The sequence below is a fragment of the Petaurus breviceps genome, unplaced genomic scaffold (genome assembly GCF_028583685.1).
Source record: "Petaurus breviceps papuanus isolate PSGF00001 unplaced genomic scaffold, PetGlider_PUasm1.0 90897, whole genome shotgun sequence".
Taxonomy (NCBI): Eukaryota; Metazoa; Chordata; class Mammalia; order Diprotodontia; family Petauridae; genus Petaurus; species Petaurus breviceps.
Genome location: NW_027187374.1, coordinates 2,938,637 through 2,958,128, shown reverse-complemented (window position 1 = coordinate 2,958,128; position 19,492 = coordinate 2,938,637). Strand labels below are relative to the sequence as shown.

General features: G+C 37.1%; 1 protein-coding gene across 1 annotated transcript in view; it reads left to right on the top strand.

Moving 5' to 3' along the window:
- Positions 1-19,492, top strand: part of DSCAM (DS cell adhesion molecule) — an 870,593-nt gene that overhangs the window by 671,067 nt on the left and 180,034 nt on the right. The window contains exon 15 of the mRNA XM_069074855.1: positions 14,567-14,734. Coding sequence (XP_068930956.1) covers positions 14,567-14,734 — 168 coding nt within the window. The remainder of the gene's footprint in view (positions 1-14,566; positions 14,735-19,492) is intronic.

Below are 19,492 nucleotides of genomic sequence, written 5' to 3'. Positions count from 1 at the left end.
AATATTCTCTCCTTGGTCTGGGAATTCCAAAACCTGGCTATAATATTACTAGGAGTTTTCTTTTTTGGGATCTTTTACAGGAGGTGATCAGTAGATTCTTTCAACCTCTATTTTGCCTTCTGGTTCTAAAACATCAGGGCAATTTTTCTTGAGAATTTCTTGGAGGATGATTTCTAGGTACTTTCCCTGATCACGGATTTCAGGTAGTCCAATAATTTTTAAATTATCTCTCCTGGATCTATTTTCCAGGTCAGTGGTTTTTCCCATGAGATATTTCACATTGCCTTCTATTCTTTCATTTGTTTGGATCTGTTTAACATCATCTTGATTTCTCTTAAAGTCACTAGCTTCCCTTTGCTCCAATCTAAATCTGAGGGAACGAATCTCCTCATTGAGCTTTTGAGGCCCTTTTTCCATCTGGCAAATTCAGCATTCCTCTCCTCATTGCCTTTTTGAGCCTCTTTTGTCAACTGACTCAGTCTGTTTTTTAAGGTGTTATTTTCCTCAGTCAGGCTGTTGACTCTCACTTTGAAATTTTATTGCATTGTTCTCATTTCTCTTCCCAATTTTTCCTCCACTTCTCTTATCTGCTTCTTAAGGTCCTCTATGGCCTGCAGCCAGGTTGTATTTTCCTTTGAAGCTTTTGGTGTAGGAGTTCTGACTTCACTGTTTTCCTCCTGTTCCATGCTTTGCTCCTTTTTGTCCCCAAAATAGAAGTCTAATGTTGGAATCTTCTGTTTGTTTTGCCTCCTTTGTCTAGTCATGTTGCCCCTCAGTCATTTGACCCCTGGGCTTTTTGCCACAGTAGGACTCTGCCACCAGACAGGGGAGCTTTTGTCCCAAATGCTGGGGTTTTCTCAGCTGCTGGAGGTATTGGTTGGTGCCCTCTCTGAGGCCTCCACATGCTCTGGCAAGCTGGTCACACACCCCAGAACCTCCACCCTAGACCACAATCCAGATCCAAGCAGGTTAAAGCAACAGTGAATAACTCTCAGACTGGTCGCTTGGTCCCCCTACACTCTGCAGGCCAGGAGCTGAAGCTGCAATGTGGCGCTGGCTGAGCCAAGGCCTCTCAGCGGCTTCTTGCCCCAGGGACAAAAACTGATGCACTCCCACCTACTGGGTCCCAAAGTCCAGACTGCACTGACCTCTCACTTTGTCCTTTGCATCTATGTGTTGATGAGTCTGGAAATGGCCACAGCTGCTGGTTATCTGGAGTCCATACAGCCTGCTGCTGGTCAGGCCCACCCTGGGGCTAAAACCTCAGCTCTGGAGTGGCTGGGCTCAGCTCCCAGAGCACAGTGCTGGCCGATTCCTGCCGACCTGCCAGGCTCTCCTCAGTGGGAGGCTAGCTTCACTGCATCATTTTGTGGGTTTTGCAGCAGCAAAGTTTGTTTAGAGTCCCCTTTAACATGGATTGGGGAAGTTGGAAGCCGGAGCCTGGCAGAGGTCCTGCTTCTACTCTACCATCTTGACTCTGCCCCCTCTTTCTTTATTTTTCTTGAGATTTTTCCCATGTTTTCTTTCACAATGTTTTGTATGATGAATAAAAAAGAAATTGATGGAGCCATAGATATGTTTGTAAGCCAGTAGAAAAACAACCAGTAGCAAGGGGGAGACTGAATATTGTGAGAAAGTGAAACTAATAGAGGGGAGATCAACTACAGAATACCAGATGGAATTGAGATCACTTGTGCATGTAGAGGAGTTTGCAAGGAGAAAGGAGACCTCTTCATGTGACATGGGTTGAAAAGTGTTGGAAGGTATTTGAATTATATGAGATGAAGAGAAGAGGATGAGTTGGAAGACTCAATGTGTGGCCTCTATTTTTTTTCACAAAATATGAGGCAAGATTCTCAATTGAGAAGAAAAGTGTGAGGAAGGGAAGGCAGGAGAGATTAGAAAAGAGATGCAAAAGCTTGAAAAGGCTGCAGTTATTGGGATAGTGGATCTATTAGAGTGGTGTAAAATGATTGACTTACTACAATGAGAGCCCAGGTGAGATCATATAACATTAATTTGTGTTGAACCCCGTCATTATGGTTTTGTTATTTTTCTCCCAACAACACAAGGAATAGATTCAAAGGCAGTAGATTATGGGTCTAATCCTAGGTTGAACCTTGACTGTGCAGGATTGGCAAAAGGATAAAATGGCAATGTAGTGTTGAATTGGTTCACTGACGGGTCAAGATGAGAAAGAAAGGAAAGTATAGCCAGTGCAAGGGAGATGACTTGGGAAAGAGCTGAATGGTGAAGGGATTAGACATCACAGTCATTTTATCAATCAATAAGCATTTATTAAGTGATAGCTATGTTCCAGTTACTGTGGTAGGTTTTGGAATGCAAAGAAAGGAAAAAGAGTCCCTTACCTTGAGGAGCTCACAAATTAATGGGGGTATAACCAACTATGTACAGATAAGTTACATGTAGGATAAATAAGAAATAGCTCACAGAGGGTAGGCACTAAAATTAAGGTGGGTGGGGAAAGGCTTCTTGTAAAAGGTGAGGTTTTAGTAGAATTTGATAAAAGGCCAAGGAAACCATGAGGCAGAGATGAAAAGGAAGAACATTCCAGGAATGGGAAACAGACAGTGAAGATGCTGAGAACTAGTAAATGGAACTTTTGATACAAAGAACAGAAAGGAAGCTAATGTCACTGGATCATGGTAACACTGGTTGTTACACTGGAAAAATATGTATAAGGAGTGCTAAAATGTCATACAGAGGATTTTATATTTAATTATGGAGGTGATAGGGAACCACTAGAGTTTATTGAAGAGGGTGGTGACATGGTTGGAACTGTACTTTAAGAAAAATGTTGCATGCAGATTAAGGAAGTTCTGAATTTATGAATATGGAAGTGGAACATTTGCAAGCCATCAGAAGATAAAGAAATTGACCATGTCTGTGTAGAGCTATGATAAGGTGAAGATTAATATCATAAAAACATAAGTAAGTTGGGGAAATAGGAGGTTAAGATGTTTGAGAGATTTTCAGTACATATGTTGGAATCCTCTAGTATGAGGGCAAGAGTTGAAGAGGAGAGAATGATGGTGAACTAGCACTAGACTTATTGAGGAAAGAAGAATATCCTGGCCAGAGGCTGGTATATAATAGCTACCAGGTGGTAAATAAATATTGAATGAATCTCAGAGGAGAACTGATTGAGAATAGAGATAGAAGAAGAGCCTGGAAGTGGTGATGAGTAGTGGGGAAGAATAATCCACTGTCCACCTTGACTAGCAAGCAAAAGTGTAACTAATGTTAGGAAGGGTAGCCAGGGAAGTTTGTCATCAGAAGGAAGCCAGGTTTCAGTGGGCACTAGAAGATAAGTGAGTGAGAAAACTAGAGCTACAATGAGAGAGGAAAAGGAATATAGTTGAGGGGAGATGATAATAGAGAGATATCAGTGGGAGAGAGTATGGGGTTTGAGTAATGACTGTTCCAAGTTCAACATCACTGGCATTAGGAAAGCATGATAGAATGGGAGTTTTTGCTCAATAAGGAATGAGTTCCGGTAGTGAATCAACATCTATAGATATTCAGTTTCACAATGGGAATCTCTCAGGGCTTTAGGCAGTCATATGTAACTGGAAACCTAGAAATGGGAGGGAGGAGAGATACCCCCAATGGGAAATCTCAGTCAGGTGATTGATGGAGGGAGTGTGCTTTCAAATGCTTTCAAGGAGGATGAACATGGCATCAAGGTCAGCTACCACACTGATGGTAAATTCTTCAGTGTGAAAAGGCTACAAGCCAAGACCAGAGTGGAGGGAGTGTTGGTGCATAATTTTCTGTTTGCAGATGATTGTGCACTCAATTCAGGCTCTGAAGCTGAGATGCAACAAAGTATGGATTTGCTGCTTGTGCTAATTTTGGCCTAACCATTAACACCAAGAAAATACAGGTGCTCCATCAGCTAACCACCACACCATCCATATGTGGAACCATTGGTTACAGCAAATGGAGAAGTTCTGAATGCTGTGGATATGTTCACTTACCTTGGTAGTGTTCTTTCGAGGGATGTACACATTGCTAGTGGGGTTGATCATTGCCAGAGCTAGCTCCGTGTTTTGGAGGCTTTGAAGGAAAGTATGGGAGAGAAAAGGTATTAGAATGACTACCAAACTGACAGTCTCGTTGTTGTATACCTATGACACTTGGACTGTCTACCAGGAAATTGAATTGCTTCCATTTGAATTGTCTTAGGAAGATTCTGAAGATCACCTGTCAGGACAAAGAACCAGACACTGAGGTCCTTACTCGAACTAAACTGCCAAGCATTCAAACTCTGCTTTCAGAAAGCACAACTTTGATGGGCTGACCACATTGTTTAAATGCAAAATATACACTTGCCAGAAAGACTATTTTATAGAGAACTCACATGGAGCAAGTGTTCACATGGTGGTCAGAAGAAGCAATACAAGGACAATCTCAAGAACTTTGAAATTGATTGTGTGACATGGGAGACACTGGCACAGGACTGCTCAGCATGGCATGCCTACATCACAGAAAGTGTTGTGCTCTATGAGCAAAGCAGAATTGAAACAGCTGAAAGGAAATAAAGGATACTCAGATTTTGGGTATCCAACCCAAATGTTCACACGGACTATTTGTGCCTGACCTGTGGTAGAGCATTCTGGGCTCACATTGCTCTGATCAGCCACAGTCACACACACTGAAACTTGACTTTAGCATAGTGATGTCATTGCAGTCCTCTTTGAGAACAAACAACAATCACCATGACTGGAGGGAATGTGATAGACTCATGTATCCTTCCTTATTGATTGATTGGCAAACCATTAAAAATAAGAGAAATTTACATTAAAACAACCCCAAAGTGATTGGCACAGGGGATATTTATCGATTGTGACCAGACCTATGATTTCACCAGTAAAAGTAGCTCCCAATATAGTTAAGTATTTTCTTCTCAATGTTTAGTCTTAGAGTTGCCAAAGGGCAATTTTTTTCCCCCAGAAAGAGACTACAGTCTAATTTTGTTGTTCAGTTGTATTTGATTCTTCGTGCCCCCATAGACCACATAGCACACCAGTACTATCCGGGGAGCTTTCTTGATAAAGGTACTACAGTGGTATGCTATTTCCTTCTCCAGCAGACTAAGGCAAACAGAGGTTAAGTGACTTGCCCAAGGTCACACAGTCACTATGTGGGAGAAAGGAAATTTGAAATCAGGTCTTACTGTCTCAGAGACCAGTGTGCTATCAATTGTAACACATTGCCTCTGTTTTAATGAGACCAAAATCTCAATTCCGTCTCCTTCTTTCAAACTTTTCCCATCTCTCAGCTATCCTTCACAACCAGATAAACTTCACTAGAACACAAGTATAACCTCCATAGCTTAAAAGCCATCAGTGGCTCCCAGTGATTGCTAGAATATGAACTTTTTAGCATGTCATTGAAGAATCCCCATTTTTTATATCTAATTTGTCTCCCCAACTTCATGTCATAGTCCTCTCTTCTTATTCACTCCACTCTCCTGTGAAATCAGTTTATTTATTGGTCTCCAAGAACATCCTAACCCTCACTAGACCCATACTGTTGCCTGAATTCTACCTTTGCTCGAAATACCCTTTACTGATTTTAAAATCTTACCCACCAATTAAGGCCAAGATTGGTGCCATTTCTTCTTTTTTTTTTAAATTAGTTATTTAATTTTTGTTTTCAACATTCACTTCCATAAGATTTTGAGTTCTAAATTTTCTCCCTCTCTCTCCCCTTGCCTTTCCCCAAGACAGCATGCAATGTGATATAGGCTCTAGCATATGCTCTCATATTAAACATATTTTCACATTAGTTATGTTGTAAAGAAGGATTAGAACCAATGGGAGGAACCATGAGAAAGAAGAAACAACAAAAAGGAAAGAGCAAATAGTATGCTTTGATCTGCATTCAGACTCCCTAGTTCTTTCTTTGGATGTGGGTAGCATTTTTAATCATAAATTTTTTGGAGTTGTCTTATAGTCTTGCATTGCTGAGAAGAGCTAAGTCTATCAAAGTTAGTCATTGTACTTGTTGTTACTATGTACAATGTTCTCCTGGTTCTGCTCACTTCACTCAGCATCAGTTAATGTAAGGTTTTTCTGAAGTGTGTCAGCTCATCATTTTTTATGGAACAATAGCATTCCATTATATTCATAAACCCTAATTTGTTCAGTCATTCCCCAAATGATGGATGTCCCCTCAATTTCCAATTCTTGGCCACCACAAAAAGAATGGCAATAAATATTTTTGTACATGTGGGTCCTTTTCCCATTTTTATGGATTGCTTTGTGATACAGACCTAGAGGTGGTATTACTGGATCAAAGGGTATGCACAGTTTTATAGCCCTTTGGGCATAGTTCCAAATTACACCCATGAGAGTTAGATCAGTTCACAACTCCACCAATAATGCATTAGTGTTCCAATTTTCCCATATATTCTCCAACATATGTGATTTTCCTTCTTTGTCATATTAGCCAATCTCATAAGTGTGGGGTGTTGCTTCAGAGTTGTTTAGATTTGCATTTCTCTAATCAATAGTGATTTAGAGTTTTTTTTCATATGACTATAGATAGCTTTAATTTCTTCATCTAAAAACTGCCTGTTCGTATCCTTTGACCATTTATCAATTGAGGAATGACTAGTATTCTTATAAATTTGACTCAGTTCTCTATATATTTTTATAAATGAGGCCTTTATCAGAGACACTGGTTGTAAAAATTGTTTCCCAACTTTCTGCTTCCCTTCTAATCTTGGTGGCATTGACTTTGTGCAAAACTTTTCAATTTAATGCAATCAAAATTATCAATTTTGCATTTCATGATGTTCTCTATCTCTTGTTTGGTCATAAATTTTTACCTTCTCCATAATTATGACAGGTAAAATATTCCTTGCTCTCCTAGTTTGCTTATAGTATCAGCCTTTATGCCTAAATTTTGTACCCATTTTGACTTTACCTTGGTATGCAATGTAAGATGTTGATCTATGCCTAGTTTCTGCCATATTATTTTCCAGTTTTCCCAGCAGTTTTTGTTAAATAGTGAGTTCTTATCCCAGAAACTGGAGTCTTTGGGTTTACCAAATAGTAGATTACTATAGTCATTGACTACTATGTCTTGTATACCTAATCTATTCCACTGATCTACCACTCTATTTCTTAACCAGTACCAAGTAGTTTTGAAGATTACTGCTTTATAATACAATATAAGATCTGGTATGACTAGGGAACCTTACCTTGCATTTCTTTTCATTCATTCTCTTGATATTCTGGACCTTTTGTTCTTCTAGATGAATTTTGTTGTTTTTTTTTCCTAGGTCTATAAAATAATTTTTTGGTAGCTTGATTGATATGGCATTGAGTCATTTTCATTACATTACCTCAGTCTGCCCATGAGCAACTGATATTTTTCCAATTATTTAGTTCTGACTTTATTTGTGTGAAAAGTGTTTTGTAATTGTGTTCATATAGTTCCTGAATTTGTTGTGGCAGGTAAACTCCCAAATATTTAATAATGTCTACAGGAGCTTTAAATGGAATTGCTCTTTCTGTCTCTTCCTGTTGGGCTTTGTTAGTAATATATAGAATTCCAATGATTTATGTAGGTTTTTTTTATATGCTGCAACTTTGCTAAAGTTGTTAATTATTTCAAGTAGCTTTTTTTTGATTCTCTAGGATTCTCTAAATATACTATCATATTATATTCAAGGAGTGATAGCTTTGTTTCTTCATTGCTAAATGCTAAATAAAGCATTTTTAAAATGCTTTAAAAATGTAGGAACAAATAGGTGGCACAATGGATAGAGCACTAGGCCTGAAGGCAGGAAGATCTCACTTCAAATCTAACCTTAGACACTTACTAGCTATGTATCACTTATACATGCTTGCCTAAGTTTCCTCATCTTTTAAAGATGAGCTGGAGACAGAAATGGTAAACCACTCCAATATCTTTGCCAAGAAAACCCCAAAGGGGTAATGAAGAGTCAGACATCACCAAAACAATTGAACAAAACATTTTTAAAATGGTTTCTTGAAGCACTTTTTTTGTATATCTACCCACACTATGTACTAACCCTCCTTCTCCTTCAAGTATAAGCTTTCCCTTGTAACAAATACTGTCTGTGTAGACAAGCAGAGCAAATCAACACATACCACCATAATTTAAGTTGGCATTAATTGTGACTATTGTTTCCCCAATTCTACCCTCTCTCAAAACTCTTATCTCTCCACCTCCACTTATTTTCCTGTTGATTATGCTGTATTTCTACATTAAATTCTTTGTGTGCATGTACACACAGAGATGTGTGTTCCATCTTTTTTCTCCCAGATCAAATAAAAGTGAGGTTCATTTTGAGGTATATCAGTAAAGATTTAACAGCTGATTCTCAAGATAAAATGTGCACACAATACACTTTTAAATTCAATCTTCATTATTAACATTTTCTCATCACTTTCTTAAGTCTATACTATCAACAAAATAATAAATCTTGCCCTGATTTGCAGCATTTGTTAAATTCTGATATGTAAATGTTCACACTGAAAATTACGTTTGTTCTTTCCCAGGGGTTTGAACTGACTTTAATTAACCTTCATGGATTATTTTTATATAGCCACTCTCACAACACCACCACATTTGTTTATTCTTCTTCTGATGCTCTACACTTATGACAAATAAGAAATTTGTTACCCTCCTTCCTCATTTCTTCATTAATTTCTCTCCTTTTTCTTAACTAATTTAAATTAAAAACAAAACAAAGCACAAAATCCTGTCTAGTCCCTTGATCTTTTTTTTCTTCTGTCTAACTCTTGAATTCAGGGGGTTTTAAAAGGGACAATGAGCTAATCTCTCACTATTTCTACATAAACAATCAATTATCTAATCCCTTCAAAAGGTTCAAATATACCTTTGTAGGTTTTTGCCTCATCTGTTTCAGAGTCTATTCAGCTCTGTATTTCACTTAGCCCTTGTAGACTTACATTCACTTTTGCTGGATTTTATTCTTGTTTGTAAGTCTTCTTATTTTTTGTTTTGTTATACTGTATTTCAAGTTGTTGGTATGAGTTCTTTTGTGATCATGATTATAATTCCTTGGAGCTCAATCTATTTTTTTTCTACCTGTTAGCAGTGGTTTTTGTTGTTGTGGTTGTCATCACCCTGAAAAGTCTGGATTTGTGGGAAGCTTGCTTAATAATAATCTTCAAGCTATTGTGGAATATTCTACTATTGGTAGTCAGCAATTGTATTTGATCATAGGGAACAGGAAAGAGGTAATAGGTATATTAAAACAGTCAGAGGATAGATGTCTTTGTTTTGCTATTAATAACACTGGCAATTTCTCAAAGTGTTTTCAAGCTTTTCATATTTAATTTAATCCTAAATTTGTCACTGTGAGGTATTACCTTCACTTATTGATGGAGAAACTGAGTCATATTTAGGTATATTTCTTGTTCCTAGGTCACCACCAAGTTAAACATAGATCTTGGGGTAGATCTCAAATCAAATTTTGATAGAACTGATAATATTCATAGGCTGAGTAGGCAATTACTTACAGTCCAGATTGTCAGATTATGTGCCCACATCCTGCCAAGCAAATTACTGAATGCAACTCAAACCATATTAAAATGTAAAACAAAAACAACCAAAAAATACACTGTAACAAAGATAATTGAAATTTGTGTTTTTTTTTAAGTAAGCCCTGCAGGCAGCTAGGTGGTGCAGTGAATAGAATGCCAGACCTGGAGTCAGGAAAACTCATCTTCCTGAGTTCAAACCTGGTCCCAGACAATTACCAAGTCATGTAACCCTGTTTTGCCTCAGTTTCCTCATCTGTAAAATAATATGGAGAAGGAAATGGCAAACCACTCCAGTATCTTTGCCAAGAAAATCTCAAAAAAGTCAGACACAAGTGGAAAATGAATGAATGATAAAAGCAACAAAGTAAATATGTAATTGCAGAGATCTGTTTCTATTTGAGCTTGACAGTACTGCTGTAATATGTCTTGGGAAGGGTTATAGAATGAGATTTCACCCCAAATATCCACCCATTTGCCTGCTGAAGTACCTGAAAATCCATTATGAGATGATCATTCCTTTGGTGAAGCATTGCATTAAAAAATAAATAATATTTTATTTATATATTTGTGTTGCTTAGTATCAGACTACTTTCTATCCTGATAACCAATTGAGATCCTGACCCTGAATGAAAAGTTTTGTTGGGGAAGGGGAAAAGGACAAATTTTGAAGCATGGGGAATTGTTTAAGAACAGACCTAGGTAAGATACTATAATGAACAGCTGATGGAAACTCCTTTAGTAATTACAAAGATAGTAGAAATCTAGTGTCCAAAGATAATTTCAGAACAAATCTATTTAGAGGAGTGGGCTAGATGTGATAATATTCCAGTCATAAATATGATCATCCATCTGTAAGTATGCTAGTGAGAAATTTATTAATTCTTAAATATCTGAAACCAAGTTTTTGAGTTTAACCCTATTATAATTGGATCTTTCTTCAATTCATTCATATGTTTTGAGAATAATACCTGATAGATTCTTTGTCTAGAAGAAAAAGAGCAAAAACTACCACTGTTATTCTAAAATTGTCTGATTAGACTACAGTATGCTTGAAAGGAAGACAATAGTAATGATTCTGCATAAATTCATAGACTTTTCACAGTCTAAGAAATATAAGTAATGATCAAAAGTTAGGAGTGTTTGAATATGGAGTGATTAAAGTAAACCATTTCTATAACCAAACTAATGAATAGTGTTATGTCCAATATATAACTGACAGGCAGAAATTAGAATTATCCAATTAGCCTAGAAGCAGGAACATTGTCTGATCTTCCAGAAAATTGGACAAATCAAGGTTAAGATCAGCATTTACAATGTAACTACGAGTGTCAGCTTCCTATTATTTCTATCCCTGCTAACTCCAGTGGGGTGGGAGTAGAGGAGGAATAGTAAAGCTTGTGAGTCACTTTAACCATGGATTTCAACAAAAACTGGGCAGTCATCTGAACTTATACACTTTGAGACACCAAGAGAGGCATATACTGATTTTGTGACCAAGGAAACTCACATAAGCTCTCAGTACCTCAGGCTACTTGAAGACTATAAGTTATAGAGAATTTAGACAAAGATTAAATCTCAATTTCAATACCTTCTTATCTTTAATTACTTAAGGATTAAATATCAAGGAAGCTATTAAGTAAGCCTGTAAATCTGAGAACTGGGACTCCATAGTGAGATGTCATAAAAATGATGTTATCCTGTAACTATTGCTCCTTTGAATGGGTTGAGGGTCTTCTCTAATAATTATAGGCAACCCCTTAAGGATAATCCCATTTGTAGCAATAAATATATTGTGAGGACTCTAAGTAGCATCATAGAATTATGGAGTATTTGGTGTGAGAGTGACCATGGAGATTATCTCTGTTATGGTGGACTGCCTACTGAGCCTAGTCTTTATGAGAATGTGCAGAGTGCCTCTGATGCAATACCTCAAGTGAAAGAGTCTGGGGAGTCTGCTTCTGGAAGAGTTATGTTGACACATAGTAAAAGTGCCTTGTAGAGACTTTGGAGCATGCACAGATATTCTGTAACTGGTTCCAGTCCATTTGTCACATGATGAAGAGGAGTTTCTTTGATTGACTAAGACTGCAGAACCAGAACTGGGTGTGGGGGGAGGGAGGAGAGGGAGATGGAAGGTGGTGTGGACATTTAAAATGCACTAGTTGGTCTTGTCCCTTATTTTTAGTTGATTTCCTTACACTTTGACTTCTCCTGGTTTGCCTGTGTTCTGGTAAGAGAAGAGAGATAATGCTATAAGGCTACCTGTAGACCTCAGTTCTTTCCCTTGATGTTGTTCTTTCATGTAAGGTGAAGGAGATTAATCTGGAAGCTAAGACCTTGTGAGGTTTGAAAAGTAAGGAGAACAAATCAGCAGAGGTCCAGGAGTCTGAAGGTCAAGTCCATGCTGGATTTTGTAGCCAGCCCTGCATCAGTGTGCTAAGGAGTGAGAAGAGACCTACAGGACAGTAGATGAGATAAGGATTCTTCTAGCAATGGTCCTAATGCTGCATTTAGATGTGAACTTGGTGGGCCCAAACTGAGTGAAATCCAAGCCCACTCCTCCTTAACCCAATTCCTATATGCAATGAATCCCAGAAAGTTCACCTCCAAATGCATCATTATAATTACTGTCAAATGAGTCCTTATCTCATCTACCATCCTGAAAGTCATTCCTCACTTCTTAAGGCATTGATGCGGTACTGGCTTCAAAATCCAGAATACACTTGACTCCTTGGCTTTTGGACCTCAGGTAGCTCCCTCTGCTAACTTTACAAAATTCTAAAAGTCATATCTTCCAGATTAATCTACTTCATTTTAAATGTAAAAGCAAACACGGAGGAAAAGAACTGAGACCCATATTCACAGGCCACATGTCAACCTCAGATAGGGAGAAACTGCTCCCCATCCAAGGCCAACATCTGGCATTACAGCATTGTCTCTCCTCTCTTACCAGAATGCAGACTGGAAGATGTCAACTGAAGAGAAAGGGACAAGGACAGCTAGTGCCTTTTGATTGCCCCCCTCCCCCAGTTCTGACTATATAGATGCAGCCAAAAAGGCTCCTCTTCATCATGTGGTAAGTGGACTTAAACCAGTTACAGAATGTAGACAAACACTCCAAAATCTCCTCAAGGCACTTCCATTACATGTAATCATGGCTCTCTTAGAAGCAAGCTCCCTAGCCTCTTCCACACGGTGAATTGCATCAGTGACACTCTGTATTTGTTCATAAACACTGGACTCAGGGGCCAGTTCTCTGCAATGCCAAGTTAAGCCTCCTCAGCTTATAAATGAGAAAAGAGGCTCAGATAAATCATGAGATATTTCCAAGGTCTCACAGGATAGTTACTGTCAATTTAGTCAAGTGGCTAGGTAGATGAGATATAAAATGAAGATCCAGTCCCCATCCCTAGTCCTCATTCTAGGCAAAGGATATAGCAAATACACAAGTCTATCAAAGAAGTGCAAGCAAAGCACTATTTGAAGTCAAAGAGGCAAGGCACATTACTAAGTGGAGACACTAAGTGAAGGTTTTCTGAAAGAACTGGCATCTGATTTGGGCTTTAAAGGATTGATAGGAATTCAACCATTTGGATGTGTTGAAATGGACAGACATTCCTAATGGTCTTTCCATTGCATCATCCTACAATGTCACAGTGGGGATTTGAAAAAGGAGTGGGGGTGGTTTAACTCTCTCCAGGACCCACATGTGAGAATACACTCTACTAATCCATTATTGGTAAAAGTGAAGAAGAAAAGAGAAAGTGAAACAGAGAGAACATTCGGAGGAAGGCATTCATATTCACTCAGAGGGAGTGGAAAATAATGCAGTCAATAGAAGACTTAAAATACTACCACTTCCTTACCAGAACTACTTCAAATCCTGGTTATTGTAATAAACTATACTAGTAGCAGATATTTATTATGTGAACAGTAAACAAAATATGATTGAAAATGCCCACTCTATCCAGAATTACATTCTGAGGATCAGTGATCTGTATCTTCTCTGGTAATAAGCATAGCAAACTCTTTGATGGCAGAGGCTGTTTCATGTTTTGTCTTTGTGTCTCCAGTAAAAAAAAAAAATGTCCTGACCACAGTAGGTAGTTCGTTTTAAAGTTAACTGATAGATTCACTAGACACAATGAAATGATACTTAAGTGGAATAATGAAAAAAAAAACTGTCATTTATATAATGATTTATATAACTAATTTAAGGTTTGCAAAGCACTTTACAAACATCATATAATTTTATTCCCACAGCAATCCTAGTAGGTAGATGTTATTATTTTCCTTAATTGTAGATGATAAAAACAGAGGCAAAGAGAGTGTGTGTGACTTGGCCAGGATCACACAGCTAGACAGCTGTCAGAGGCAAAATATAAACTAAGATTTTCCTGACTCTAAGTCAGTCCTCTATTTACTTCCCTCACTGTGTGCCTGAGAACTAGAAGTTAATTACACAACAAAGTTTGTTTTTCCTCTTAGTAGATATTTCATTTTGGTTCTTCTTCAATTAGGAAAGAAGGTTGTAGTATTCAAAGACAGCAGAAACAGGATTTTTTTTTTTGCACTCTAATTCCTTTTAACATTCTGGTCATTTCTCAAATGCTTGTTTGGGGCTTTTGAAATGTATTTGTTCATTTGTTTGCCCATTTATTTATATATTTATTTGTTTTACTCTCCTTTCTTCAGTTTCCCTGACTTCTACTTCTTCACCATTATCACTAAAATTCATCATGTCCTGTGTTCCCTCAAACATTCCTCCCTGAATACAGTTAAGTTAGAAGCCCTTCATTTAAAACATGGTCGATAAGGTGTGGTGTTGTTTCTCTTCTGATATCCAACTTTACTTAATAACTTAAAATATTTTGCATTTGAGAATTCACTTTGATATGTAATAAAAAAATCATTTATGACTATTTTAAAGGCAGGGGAAAAACTCAAGTCTCTATCTCTTCTTTTTTGAAAAAATAAAAACCCAAACCTAAAAGACTCCTGGGATTCTGCTCAGAGAACCAAAGATGTTTCCCCTCAGCTGAACTCGGCCACCATCATTGATATCCATCCTTCCTCCACCTACAGCATCCGCATGTATGCCAAAAACCGAATTGGCAAGAGTGAAGCCAGCAATGAGCTCACCATTACAGCTGATGAAGCAGGTACAGTCTGGCTTTTTTTTCTCATTTAAAATCAGAACAACATTCCAGCTATTTCTTGGACTTGAAAATTCCTCTTACCCACTATCTGTTTCTTTTCATGAATGAACTAACCTTTTTGGGAAATAAATTTTCACATCGTAACTATATTTTTACAAATGTACTTTTTGGTACCTTTGATGAGTGCATATTTCTATGTCTACAAAAGAGAGACAATATTCCTATTCTTTTGACAGATTAACTGTATTCATATATTTTGGGTACTAATTTCAAATTGGAAATTAATTTTTTCAAATTATTACAATGTTTTTTTAGTTGTTTTCAGTCATGTCTGACTCTTTGTGATCCCATTTTGGGTTTTCTTGGCAAAGATACTGAAGTGATTTGCCATTTCCTTCTCCAGCTCATTTTACAGATGAGGAAACTGAGGAAAATAGGGTTCAGTGACTTGCTTAGGTTCACACATCTAGTAAGTGTCTGAAGTTATATTTGAACTCATCTTCCTTACTGTAGGCCTGACCCTGTATCCACTGTACCACCTAGCTTCCCTGGTCATTTATTCTTAACCAATAAAATTTTCTCTTTTAAAAATTTATACAAGGATTTCTCTCTTTCCTATTGTCCCCTTAATAGAAAAAGGATAAAAATTTAAATAACAGCTTAACAAAATAAATTCTCATATTTTCCAAAAATATATGTCTCATTCTACATTTTTAAGTCTATTACTTCTCTGGCAAGAAGTGATTTATATATTTTATTTTCACTCCTCTGGGTTCATGGTTTGTCATTTTATTGGTCAGAGTTCTAAAGTTATTTAAAGTTATTTTTCTCTATGATGTTGGTAACATTGTATAAATTATTTTATTACTTCAGTTCACTTCACTCTGTCAGAGTGATAGAAACAGACTTTCTTGGTTTCTCCTGAAAATATACATTTCATAATTTTGTGGCACAATAATATCCATTAAATTCATATACCACAATTTGTTTAACACTGATAATGGCTATAAATACTTTTGTACATATAGGTCTTTCCTTCTTCCTTTGATCACTTTGATACCCCAAAGTTGTGGTAACATTGAGTCAAAAAGAATACATACACAGTTTGGTAACTGGAGCCATAGTTCCACATTGTTTTCCAGAATGTATAGACTAATTCATAGTTATAACTGCAGTAATACCTATTTTTCCACAGTTCCTCCAACATTTGTCATTTACCTGTTTCATGTTGTTTGTCACCCTAATGAGTCTGAGATAGAATCTCAAAGTTGTTTTGAGTTGTGTTTCTCTGATTATGTCATTTTGGAGCATTTTTCACATGATAGTTTATAGCTTGGATTTCTTTCTTTGAAAACCACCTGTTAGCTAGACATGATGGTATATACCTATAGATCCTGCTACTAGGGAGGTGGAGGCTAGAACTTGAGCTCAGGAAAGAGCTGAAGCATGCTAAGCTGATTCAGTGTGCACACTAAGTCTATAACAAAAATGATAAGCCCCTGAGAGCAGGGAGCTGTGAGGTTACCTAAGGAAGGTCAATCAATGCTCCTGTGATGATAAACAGTGGAATTGGGTTCAGTGAATAAATGGCCACTATATTTCTAGTCTGGGTAAGACAGGGAGGCTAGAGAGACAAAGAGACAGTGATAGAGATAGACTGAAGGAGAGGAAGGAAGGAGGGAGGGAGGAATGGAGGATGGAAGGAAGTTTACACAGTTGTAAACAGTGGTACCAGAAACCACATCTCCTGAATTCCTGTTAAGTGCTTCATTAATTACTGCAGATTATCTCCTACTTAGCTCACATATCCAGGAGCAGGTATAATTTGTTTTTCAGGACTAAGAGATCAAATGAAAGAGTAAAAGAAAATTTATCTTTCTGTTTATTTTTCTATTGTGTCATTTAATTCATGAGATCTCAATTAATCAGAAAGGTCTCTCTGCTCTTCTTTTTTAAATAAGTGATAAGCAGGGCAGTTGAAGAATTGTGGTTGGTTAGGAGTAGGAAAGGGCAGGTTGGATAATTATGAGTGGGACAGTATAGTTGTCATGGTCTTTATAGAATCCATGAAACCATAAAAACTAAGTTAAAGGATAGAACGTTAAAAAAAAAAAGAACAAATGCAATAGGACATATATTTAAATACTTGATTACAAAAGAGTCTAGGTTTGGACCCTCTGCTCAGTTTCTTTCCCCTACAATGTATGACCTTGACTTTTTTATATGAATACTCATTTTCCTTTTGCCCAAACTGCAGTATGATCATTACAACAATTACAATGCTTTGCTTTGTTTTGTTTCCACCTTTCTTATGTCCAAATTATCTTGTGAAGATTAATGAAGAAGTTTTTAAAGTTCTCTGAATTCCTTAGTGGTACCTTGATAGTGTGGATAGAGCACTGAAATTTGAGTCAGAAGACTTTTGTTTCCAACCACGACACCTACCACCTTCATGCCTATGAGCGAAACATTTAATTTCTCTGAGCTGTAATATCCTCATCTACAAAACAGGGATATTGACACAAGTAGTACCTACCTCAGAATTGTTGTGAGGCTCAAATAAGATAATTTATATATGTTTAAAGCAATTGTTATAAGTGCCTGATAAATAAATGTCCATATGTCACATGTACTTGATAATTTTGAACCTGATTATTGATCTTGAAAAAAATCCCCAGTACTTCAGTATATTGAATAATTTAAAATAATAAATTTTCTGGGGATATTATCCATTACCAATGGAAGATTTTGCAGTTTTTAAAAATCACAACTTATGCCACCTTCCCACCAACCACAGATATTTTTTATACAGTTACTGAATTTGTGCTGCATTTTGCTATGGCCCAGGGCTGCTGGAATTATTTGTTATTTAATGCTGATAATGCTTTAGTTTCCCTTTCTGTTGGGCCTCAGCTTCAGATGGCAGTTGCCATGGCAATATCTCTTATTCTAGGAAGGGGGAGGGGGAGGTGAACAATCTTTCTGTTCTGTGACTGATCATTTATACACCACTGTCATTCTTAGATGATTGCCAGATTGCTGATTCACATTCATTAGCTCTACCTGAAAGTGCATTTTGATTTGGAGATGAATACTTGCTGGCCTCAGTGTTATACAATCTATCTTTTGCCGTCCAACTTCCTCTAGTTTAACTTATAAAGTTGCAAGCATAAGTACAACTCTTTTAAAACAAACACACATAAACAATCCTGCTTTTGCTTTTGTATATGGGTTTTCTCAAATGAAATTAAATGTCATTCAGTTAGTGTTTATTAAGCACCATACTTAGTGCCAAGAATTCGAAGGAAGACCAAAAGAAATAGTCTCTTCCTTCAAGAAACTCATGTTCTAATGGTGAGAGCACATGTAAATAATAATGTATATGCAAGATATTTAGAATGTAAATTGAAAGTGAACAATCTCAGAGAGATGGTACTAACAACAGAGTAAACCTCCTACAGAAGGTGAAATTTGAACTAAGCCTTGGAGAAAGCCAGACAACCAGGAGGAAGAGGAAAGAAAGGGAAGAATTTCAGGTCTGGAAGACAGACAATGAAAAGGTATGGAATGGAGATAGAATGTCATTTTCAGATCACAGAGTATGTAAAGGAGAGTAAAATATAAGACTAGAAAGGTAGGAATTGATGAAATTGCAAAGGGCTTTAACTCTCAATGCAACATCTTATATTTCATGCTGGGGCTAATGGGGAGCCACTGAAGTTTATTGAGTTAGTAATGCATGCACATGGTGGATATATGAGTACATATATGAGAGATATCATGAAGGTAGAAATTACAACACTTGACAACAGATTGAATATAAGAGGTAAGAGTGCATCAGTTTCATGACAACACCAAGATTGAAAGCCTGGATGACTAGAAAGATAGTGGTGCCTTTCACAATAATAAGAAAGTTTGGAAAATGGGAATGTTTTGGAGGAAGGATAATGATTTCTGATTTATACATAATGAGGTTGAGCTGTCTAAAATATTTAATATTATTTCCAAAAGGCAATTGGTTACTGCCTCCTGTCCAGAGGCCAGGATAAAAGATTGGAGATGTAACTGGAAAAAAATCTGCAGTGAAGAGAAACTGAGGCACAAATTTTCTGAGTACATTCATTTATTATCAAGGCTGGCAGTTGCCAATAGTTGAGATCCCAAAGTACCTTGGGGCCAGACAGGGAAGTCTTTTATACAACTGGTAAAGTTATAGCATGGGCTTACATTTAGCGTAATCATTCTGACTTGCTTGCAAAAGTGCATTTCCAAAGTCCATGGTAAGGGAAAAACACAGAGTCAGTCAGCATCCTTTAGAAAGTTTGAAAAGTCCTGTGTCAGTGACCACAAAGACTAAAGTGGTCCCATACTAGGCTTATGGCCAGGCAGAACATCTTATGATCATTTTGACACAATAAGTTCAGGCTATAGCCCAGAGAAATAAAGAAGTTAACTCTAATAAGGAAGTCATATCATCATGTAAACTTGAATGTTATGTAGTCAATTGTCCTTTAGATCAAATTAATTCATAAGTACTGGTTGTAGTGAATAAAACTAAACTGCCTCCTAATTATCAATTTATCAATAATTAATAAAAAATACATCAATTTCACAGAGATCTGGGTAGAAAGGAGAATTAAACTCATAAATGATGGTTAGATAACCAAGCAAAATAACATAGAAAATGAAGAAAAAAGAGGGAAAGAGGGATACCTTGGGATACATTCATGGTTACCGGATATGACCTGGATGACTATGCAG